Raw genomic sequence first — 10,870 nt, forward strand, 5'->3', positions numbered from 1 at the left:
CCTCAGCTTTTTATGTGCCAATTATTTGGATGCTACTTAAGTTTTTAAAAAAGTTGTCATATTTATTGTGTCCCACTATTATTATTAACTGAATCATTAATATTGTCATCCAAGTACAGCATGTTATAGTAAATTTAGTCTATTTAGAATAATATACAAAATCCAAATTAGTACAAAGGTTTTTTTTGCTTATTAACAGGCTTTTATATTTTATAGGTCAGATGCTTATAGTTGAAAAAGTAGTTGCCTAATATTATTAAATGGATTGTTAATAATGTCAAGTCCAGCTTGGTATGACATGTATAAAAACATAATCATAAAAGCATGGTTTCTACTCTTCAAGATGTTATGTTCTGTATCCCAGGGATCAGAACACTTTTTCTATAAAAGGCCTAATGGTAAATAGTTTAGGCTTTGCAGGCTATATAAGGGCTCTATTGCTCATTTTGCTCTTTTTTTTTTCTTTTTTTGTTTTACAGTCGTTGAAAACTGTAAAAGCCATTCTTAGCTTGCAGGCTGTACAGAAACAGGCCACAGGTCATACTTGGACTATGGGCCATAGTTTTCCCATCCCTCTTTTATATTGGCACATACAAACATGCATAATAAGGCATGTTAAGTTAAAAAATTATAAAGATACAGTTAAATAAAAGTATTTTTCCACAATTTGTGTAATTTCCTTTTACATATATTGTTGTGATTTTTTTTCAGTTCATGTGCACCATTGAGAATATTATACTCGCTTGGAAATATTTTTCAATTTGCAATTTTACTTATAGAATTCTCAGACTTGAAAGTTGGAAATTCATTTGTTCAGGTCATATAGGTTTTTGAATGAAGGAAAAAAGTCATGCTATTGTTTAAAGAAAAGAAAAAATCTATCATAAATGTACCAGAGGACAATTATACTTCGCTAGTCAGTAATGTAAGTTAATATGAAGCAAACGTTGAAGCATATTGTAATACCACTGGGTAGAAAACATTTAATATAGCCAGGTGAGTTTGAGAGAAATTCTTTTTTGGGGGGCTGGGTGGGGTTCACACCTTTGTACCCAAGAATTTTAAAATATGTTTTTTAAACTTATGTTTTTATGTTTTTTGAGTAATTTAGTGTAATATTCTACTTTGAAAAAATTGACTTGATTTTTGATACCATTCAGATGATAGTTTTGAAAGGAGACACTATAGGGTAAATAGGAAAGTCAAGAAAATGATGGCTTTCTTTTCCCTTAAATTGTTTGTTATTAACTGGAAATGTTAGTTAGGATTTTAAAGGATAATGCTTGTTATTTTCTTAGAAAAGCAGTTGAAGAAGCAAGACACCCAGATTTACAAGGAATAACTATTTATGTTGCGCAAGATTGTACAGGTGAGGAATGTATTATATAATTCTACTTTTTATCCATTTATTTGGTCAGACCTTTTTAAAAATTTAGGTATAATTGATATATAACATTATATTAGTTTCAGATGTATAACATAATGATTCAATATTTGTATATATTGTGAATGATCACCATAATTAGTCTAGTTAGCATCCGTCACCATACATAGTTAGAAAATTTTTTTTCTTGTGATGAGAACTTTCAAATATACAATACAGTATTATTAACTATAGTGCCCATCCCCATGCTGTACATTATATCCTTATGACTTATTTATCTTACAGCTGGCAGTTTTAGCACCCTTCACCCATTGTGTCCCCCCATCCCACTTCTGCCAGTCATCAGTCTGTTCTGTGTATCTGTGAGCTTGGTGTTTTGTTTATTCATTTTGTTCTGCTTTTTAGAGTCCACATATAAGTGAGATCATACAGTATGTGTCTTTCTCTGTCTGACTTATTTCACTTAGCATAACACCCTCAGGGTCTCTCCATGTTGTCACAAATGGCAAGATTTCATTCTTTTTTATGGCTAAATAATATTCCACTGTATATACGTACCACATTTTCTTTATCCATTATCCATTGATGGGCACTTAGGTTGTTTCCATATTTTGGCTATTGTAAATAATGCTGCAGTGATTAAAGGGGTGCATTTATCTTTTTGAGGTAGTGGTTTCGTTTTCTTCAGATAAATACCCAGAAGTTGAATTGCTGGATCACATTGTAGTTCTGTTTTTAATTTTTTGAGGAACCACTGTACTGTTTTCCTTAGTGGCTGCACCAACTTACATTCTCAGCAACAGTGCACAAGGGTTCCCTTTGCTCCATATCTTCAACAACATTTGTTGTTTCTTGTCTTTTTGATAATAACCATTCTAACAGGTGTGAGATGATATCTCGTGGTTTGATTTGCATTTCTCTGATGATTAGTGATGTTGAGCACCTTTTCATGTACCTGTTGGCCATTTGTATGGCTTCTTTGGAAAAATGTCTCTTCAGATCTTCTGCCCATTTTTTTAATTGGATTATTTGTTTTTTTGATGTTGAATTATGTGAGATCTTTGTATAGTTTTGATATTAACCCCTTATCAGATATATGATTGCAAATATTTTCTTCTATTTGGTAAGTTACCTTTCTATTTTGTTGATGGTTTCCTTTGCTGTACAGAAGCTTTTTAGTTTGATGTATTCTCATTTGTTTATTTTTGCTTTTGTTGCCTTGTGGTGTCAAATTGAAAAAATTATCACCAAGACCAATGTCAAGGAGCTTTCCGCCTGTTTTCTTCTAGGAGTTTGTGGTTTCAGGTCTTGTGTTCAAATCTTTGATGATCGATTTTGATTTAATTATTGTGTATGGTATAAGATAGTGGTCCAATTTTATTCTTTTGCATGCGGCTGTCCAGTTTTCCCAATACCATTTATAATTAGATTTTTCATAAGTATTTAGCTTATCCCAATTATACTGTAAATGATGAAAGTAGAGACCATGTTTTACACATTTTTGTTCCTACATTGCACCCTGTATAGGCACTGATTAAATATTTCTTGATTGAATATATACTATGAATTATTAGTTGCAATATTAAAATAAGTTCTTAAGGAACATTTCAATATTTAAAATGACTACTTAAAAAAGATAGGTGGGAAAATTTAACATAGGTATATACTTGGGGTGCATGTCTGCCATGTCTCATCTCATTGGGGATGTGTTTCAAGGAAGGAAAATTCTCTGTTTGATTTGTTTCTCACTAGTCCTTCAGTAAATCATCTGATCATGATGCAGCTATTGTCCAGAATGTTGCTTTGTTTTATTGTTATGGGTATTCTGTTTAATGACCAGTATCTATAGTAATTTTCAAACTCTATTGGGGATTAAATAGCGACCTTAATTTCCTAATAAAATAAAAGTGCCTTCAAAGTAAACTACCTCATGTTGTTTACTTTTTACTGAAATGCTGTTAAGAGGATAAAATATGTTAATGTTTGGGGAAAGTTAAATATACTTCAATTATGTTTAATATAAGGGTATTTACAAAATGCTTGAGATTACCCTGGTAACTGACTAGTGTTTATAGTGTGGATATAATCATTACCAAATACACGTGCATTTTGTTCGGCCTTTTGTTAAGGTTAATTGGATTTTTAAGAAAGACTGATAAGCCATGATTATAGCCATATGAACATGAAAGTTTTAAGTTTTCAGATGAGTGTGTGAATTTTGCAGGTACTGTATTTGTTTTTCAGGTAGGAAATCTTACAAGTAAAATGTACTGTGTTAAGAGTTCTAATTAAGCCAGAGGGTGTGCTTAAACAATTAGTCATTAAATAATTTATGAATTTGCCTTTTGTGCTTTTATTGATATCAATCAGCCTTGGTCTTATGTGTTACATATTGTTAGTTAATTAAAGAACACAAAGCTACTCAATATCTAAGTGGTTTGTGTAATTTGAGGTAGATCTTAAAATTTTGAACACTGACGTTTAAAATTCTAAAGGGAGAGTTTATATTACTGTAGTGCATTTTGATAGATTGTGCGGTTAGGAACTAGGTGAAGCCAGAGTCTATTAATAATTCCCCTCCACACCCCCATCTTCATTAGTGTTTTTAAAAGCTCCACTTTCTATTCATTTTCTCTTCCTCTCATTCTGTATTCTCTTCCTTTGTGATTGCATGTTTTTCCATGCCTTTAAGTAGTTAAGACTTCTAAAACTGCATTTCTAGTGCTACTTGTGTTAATATGAGGTAACTCGTATTTTCTGCTGTCCTTCAAATATTTCCATCTGGATGTTCTACAAACACTTCAAATTCAGCGTGTTTAAGATTAAACCTGTCATTCCCCTCTACACCACTCCTTTCTTGCTTTCTATTTTCTCTTCACTAATAGTATCATGTCCACACGCGTGCGTACTTATTCTTGACTCTTTTTTCGTTGCTTATATCTAGTTAGTCAACCAAAGCTTAACAAATTATACTTAAAAAAATGCATCTGAAATCTGTTCTCTCTTCTTCACTCTCATTGATTTAGATCAGACCCTCATCTCGAACTTGGACTTTAACTTGATTTCCCTTTCTTTTCTTTTTCTCATTCATCTGATCAAAAGAAATTGATCGTGTCCCTTAGTTTAAAACCAATATCTGTTAACTCTAGTCTCAAGTTATTGTAGCATGTAAAGCACATGAAGTTCTTTACCATTTGTCTTGACCTACATTTCCAGCATCACCTCTCAACACTGTCTTCCATGCTGATACACCAAAGTACCATCAACCTGCAAGCCATTCCTTGGGCATACTATCATTATCTTTTTTCCATGTCTTTGCTGATATTGCCTCTGCTTAGAATGCCCCTTATTGTTAAAATGCCTTTTGTTAACTCTTACTCATTCTTTGTGAACACGCTCGAAGGTACACCTTTGGTGAAGCCTTTACCAACTCCCATCAGGTAGAATTAGTTTATTATTCTGTGTTCTGTAACATTTTGGAAATACCTCTATTAAATATTGTGCTTGTAATTCACTTTTAATATCACCTTGTGCTTATCTGTATCTCCTTGGTAGATCAATGATTATTAAGGTAGCAGGGGTAGGGGAAAGGTACCAGAACCATTTGGTTGGCAATCACTGCTGTAGTGAGCCTGTGTTATGGAATTGGATTATTTCATAGCCCTTACATATGTTGAAAGTGGAGGAAAAATACCAAAACAATTGAGCCAGACACTGTGAAGTAAGGATCTTATTTGCTTTTATATTTCTCTGGCATAGAAAACTTCAATAAATAGTTGGCCGTCAATCAATGTGTGTTGAACTGGACTGAAGGGTAAGAAGCATTTGATAAGGAAGAACTTGTTGTATATGCTAGTGGAAATACTATTACTAGTGGAAAGTGGAAGATAGGGATGGTCATGTGTGTACTGCCTCAGAAAAGTGAGAGAATTTAAAGGTTTATAATTAGAAGGCTTTACTGAGTAGTTTAGCAAAAATAAGATGACAGAATTGAAACATGGAAAGAACTGTTTTTCCATTTTTGTGGCTTCGGTTTAGACTGACTATGGGGGATAGGGAAGCAGGTGAACAGGAGACTATGATAGCTCATAATCTCAATTTGGAATTTAGGGAAGAACTGGGACAGCAGTGGCAGAATTTGTTAATCAGCTAACTGTGGAAGAGTAAAAGAGTTTGCTGACAGGGAGTATGGGTGTAAAGTAAGTTTTGAATAAAACTATTTTTTTTGTTGAACAAAACAAAATAAAGTTTTGTCTGTATTTGCTTCTACCAACTCCACCCATTTTCTCTTGAACTATCCACTTAGGCTCTCATACCCATCACTCTACCAAAACTACTCTTGTCAATAATTTAATCTCACTAAATCCAGTTGTCACTTCTCAGTCTTTTCCTCACAATCTGTCAGCAGCATTTGACACTGTTGACTTCTCCCCCACTCCTTGTAATGTTTTGTTTACTTACTTTCCAGAACACTACTCTTCAGGTTTTCCTTTTACCATTGTGTCTGCTCCTTCACGGTCTCCTGTATGGATTCTTCCTTATCCCCCTATCTCTAAAGTACTTGGTGTGTTGTACTACGTCTTTAGATCTCAACTTTTTTTTCTGTGTATACAGATTTGGATTTACCCAGTCTTATAGCTTTACAGTACCGTCTGGGTCCTGTCAATTCCCAAATTTATAGCTCCATCCCAGACCTGTCCCCAAATGCAGGCTTTTATGTCCTTACCTGCCTACTTATCTTCCCTGCTTGCATGTCTAATAGATATCTCAAACTTGGCGTGTCTGAAACTGAATTCCCACTCCTCCTTTCTATATTTTCCCTTCCTACAGTCTTCTATGTCTTTGTAAATGGCAGCCCGCCTACTCTGTTTGCTTATATGAAAACCACTCAAATCATCTATGACTCCTTTTTTCCTCTCACATCTTACATTTAATATATTAAGGAGTTCTTCATTTTCAACTGATCAGTTTTCACTACCTGCACATGATCATCCCATGACCGTTCCATATCTTGACAATACTGCCTTTGTTCAAGCCACCATCATCTCTTGCTGGGTTCCTGCAGTGGCTTTCTAACTTCTCTATGCTTCAGCCCTTGCTGCAGAGGTGCAGTCTGTTAACACAGGAACCAGACTGGTAAAGTATAAATCAGAGCAGGACATTCCTTTCCTAAAAAACTCTTCAGCGGCTTCCCATCTCACTCAAAGACTGAATTCTTTATTAATGGCTTTTAAGATTTCCCACAATCTGTCTTCGTTCTCTCCCCATCTGTAACTTTATCTCCTAACCTCATTTTCTGCTATTGTACTCCTTGCTCACTTCCCTGCAGAGGCACTGCTCTCTTGTTCCTGGAACAAGCTGGCAACGCTTCTGCTTTAAGACATTTGCACTTGCTGATCTTTCTATGTGAAATCTCTTCCCCCCAGGTATCTGCATTTCTTGGTTTCTTTCTTTCTTTAAGTCTTGACTTCCCTACCACCCTATTTTAAATTGCACCCCTTCTCTACATTTCTTATCCATCTTTTTCTCCCTTGTTTTTCTTGAAAGCACCTATCATCATCTGACATATATTATGTTTTACTTATTTATTGTCTACTTCCCTGTTAGATGGTATGCCTTGTGAGGGCAGGGGTTTTTCTCCATTTTGCTCACTGCTGAGGACCCAGTGCCATATAGTAGTTATTTGATAAATATCTATTGAATGCATAAATGAGGTAGGTATTTTTTAACTCATTGAGACCTTGTTAGTGATGTCAGAGATCATATGACTGGCCATTGTGGGGGGGAAATTAGGGTACACATGTTTCTGAAAATCATTTTTATAAAATTTAATACATATTAATTGTGTTTTTCTCAGTTTACAGTTCTGATGTAATTGATAAACAGTGCACTTCCATGGCCTCTGATAATACAGATGACAAAGCTGTTATTATTCTAGTTCCTGTTAGACTTGGTGGAGAAAGAACCAATGCCGACTATTTAGATTTTGTAAAGGTATGAAATAAGAGCTGAAATTTTTTGAAGGCAATGCTGGCTGATATGAAAAATAGAGAAGGTTTGCAATCTTTTTTCTATGAAATGGGTAGTGATGATTTTATAGTTGTAGATTGTAAAGTTTGACATTAGAGATCTTAAATTTCAGTATTACAAGATCAGATGTGATTTGAAGAGTAAGGTGTTCTATGACAAAATAAAAAGGCTTTTAATCTTTGCAGCTAATCAGGGGGAGACAGTGCAGCAATAATCAGAGTCTGAAATATGTCTACAGTTCCCATCATCCTTATTTGTGATTTTTAAAAGTATGTACCTTTGTTTATTCATAAAACCCACATTAAACTATATCTAGGTAATTATTGAAACAAAATGAGTTTTTTTTTTATTGCTGCTGCATTATCTGTTAGTTTGTTTCCTGTGCTTCTATAAGGTCCATCAGTATGTAGAATACTTATTTACATAGACCAAAATGATGAAGATAGTATGGGGAGCTTTCAACTTTGTTTTCTTCATATTAACCAGTTAAAAATCTGTTCTATTTCAGAACACATAATTCTTTTTTCCAAAAGAACCTGACTAATTAGGTTATCTTGTCACCAAACTTTAACTTTTGAAATACTTAGTTTCTAGTTGAGAGTACAGTATTTATATTATTTTCATAGTTTTAATAAAATCAAGACCAGAGATAAAATTCCTCTTTGAATGGAGTGTTATGGCATATAGTAATCTTGAAATAAAGTTTAGATTTGTTCCCCACATGAAGCATTAACCCCATATTGTGGTCCCTTTGTATATAGGTAAAACATATATCCTCGCTCTAGATTGTACCAATTCTAAAAACCTAGAGCAGTTATTTTCAATATGTGGTATATGGAAGTCTTCTAGCTGGTATATTGGCTTTTCCTAATCGTTACTAAACTGTTGCAGGCATACTTGTTACTAATAATACCAGTACTATAACCAATAACATATACACACCCTAGATAAAAGTGGGGTTTTGATTTCTAACATGTGGACTCTTTAGTAGAATTATTGGTGGAATGTGAGAAGATATAAACCATTTCATCTAGTGAATCCACTGAGGGTTTCGAGACTTCTTGCATGTTGTCGTGTCTCTGTTGGTTGTAACCAAATCTGAAATGAATTCCCCTGCCTTCTCTACTACCATGAGAAGATCAGAAATTGAGGCAGTCTCGGAACTGACTCTCTTGCCAAACCCCCACTCCTGGTGAAATGGACTGCAGATAGCTTTGAGGCATGCTTCATCTGGCTGAGGGCTTTGCTGTTTGGTGGTATTGATAAAAGTTAATCAGATGAGTGATTCATTGGAGTCTACATTGTAGTGAAACAAACTATGGTTAGCTGTTAAAGTGATCCTTAGTACCTAGCATATAGGAGCTGCTCAGCAAATATTTGTTAACTCTCATATTTGTATAACACTTTTAATACAGATTTATCTCATTTTACCCTCATACTAGCTAGAAACTGGATTGTCTTTATAAAACAGAAATGACAGACGTTAAGTGATATGTTCAAATTCGGATAACAAACTGGTGACAGAGACCAGAACTTTTGTTGTTTTTCATATTTTCCTCTAAACTATGGACTCTCTGAAATGTAACATTTCTTTGAGCTTCTACTTATTTAATTTATGCTACAGTCCCCTTTTAGAGTAGTGACTACTAATACATTTAAAATTTTCAACTCTCAGGTAAAAATGGCTGAAATGGCTGAGTGAAGTAGTGTTATGTTGTGCTTGGTCAGGGCGTGGTTGGGTCAGAAGCCAAAAGGAGAGCATGTAAAGAGTCATTCAGTTAGCAGTGAAAAAATAGTGTGTCTAATAGCCCTAAAAGAAAAGTAATCTTTCTCTTCCACTTCTGGTCCCTTTTCTTCTCCTCCTCCTCCACCTCCTCCTGTACCTCCATCACTGCCCCGCCCACTGCCCCCCACTACACTTCTTCCTCCTCCTCCTTTGTCAGCAGCTGTATTTTTTCCTGCCAAGCCATTGTGCATTATACTCTCTAAAATTCACCATTCAATTCTAGTTTTAAAATATATTGATTGAGGTAATTCCACAGTATTTCAGAGATGGTTACCATCTCCTGCTGCATTCTGTGAGGAGAAAGAAATTTGGTGTGGTGCTTTATCAGCTCTTACCACAGGAAGTTTACTTATTTATTTATTTTTAAAAGGACCTGGAATGAGGAAAATCCAATATGTTCTCTTTCTTCAGCAAGACAAATTAGGACTTTCCTTTTTGACTGATTACTTCAGTCTTATTTATTGCTTCATGGATACAGCTCAATCAATTCTCACCACTAGATAACTGTGAAAAAGCTTTTTTAGAACTGAAAAGTGTTTCAGGTTTCCAAAGATACAGCTTCTTATATGTAATGGCATTTTAACTCCTAATCTACTTATAAGTGTTTATTGCTAAATCTGCTCTAATCTGTTGAAAAGGAAATATAGGTGTCAAGAACCAAAGTCTTTCTTCCATTACCTGAAATCATTCTTTTTCTGAAGAGAGTCTGTGATGATTCTTGCTATACATATATGTATTTTTTCTTTTTTTTCTTGGCTATGAGGGACTTAGAACTTTCACTTCCTCATGGGTCCCTGTATCAGAAACATTGTATTTCAGCTGATCAGGTTGCCTCAGATTAAAGTAAGGCACTCTCTAATTGAGTTAAGGATTTTTATTTAGGGGGAAAGCAATAGAATAATAGAACTGTTAATAGAATGATAATAACAATAGAATAATAATAACTATTATTATCAAGTTTTTTGGTATAATTTCATCTTAATTTATTTTTTAGTTAGCTCTAAAATTTTAACTTTATATGCCTTCTCTGTTTCTGTAATTTCTTCAGTGCAGTTCTCCTTTCCAAAAAAACCTCTATGATATTTTCACAAGACTGAAAATATACAAAATTTACAGCCATTAAATATTATAATATAGATCTATATTTATTGATAGGAAAAGATGTTTATGAGATAATGAATGACGAAAGTTACAATAGCATATGTTGTATGGTGCCATATATATAACATTGTATTTATAAGCCTATATGTGAATATATGTAATATAGACAGATGTCAAGAAGGTATCCTCCTAAATGTTAATAATGATGAGTGTTGGGGTTTTGGGAAATTTCTGTGTGTGTTTTTTCAATAACCACCACATATTATTTTTAAGAAAGTAATTAAGTTTAAACAAAACTGTGGTTTGTTTACTTGTTAAGGGAAAAAAACATTTGTTCATACAGTATTTTTGTATCTTCTAGATTTTGAAACATCCTCTCACTTAAGAGAAGGAAAGTTTATTGTTTAATATTTTGGGGTTTTATAACATATACTTTATCATTACTAGTGTTTTCTAACATAATATATGCTAAAATTAATGTAGAAACTATTGATAGGATATTGATTGATTCCACTGGACTTTTTTTTTTTTTTTTTTTTTTTTTTTTGGGGTCGGGGGCCCTCCCCCCG

At 34.0% G+C, this 10,870-nt stretch overlaps 1 protein-coding gene across 1 annotated transcript in view; it reads left to right on the top strand.

Moving 5' to 3' along the window:
- ATG4C (autophagy related 4C cysteine peptidase) overlaps window positions 1-10,870 on the top strand; it is an 83,059-nt gene that overhangs the window by 52,345 nt on the left and 19,844 nt on the right. The window contains exons 6-7 of the mRNA XM_024740416.1: window positions 1,299-1,369; window positions 7,242-7,378. Of these exons, the coding sequence (XP_024596184.1) occupies window positions 1,299-1,369; window positions 7,242-7,378 (208 nt within the window). The remainder of the gene's footprint in view (window positions 1-1,298; window positions 1,370-7,241; window positions 7,379-10,870) is intronic.

Source organism: Neophocaena asiaeorientalis, unplaced genomic scaffold (assembly GCF_003031525.2).
Source record: "Neophocaena asiaeorientalis asiaeorientalis breed wild unplaced genomic scaffold, Neophocaena_asiaeorientalis_V1.1 scaffold581, whole genome shotgun sequence".
In the NCBI taxonomy this organism is placed as follows: domain Eukaryota; kingdom Metazoa; phylum Chordata; class Mammalia; order Artiodactyla; family Phocoenidae; genus Neophocaena; species Neophocaena asiaeorientalis.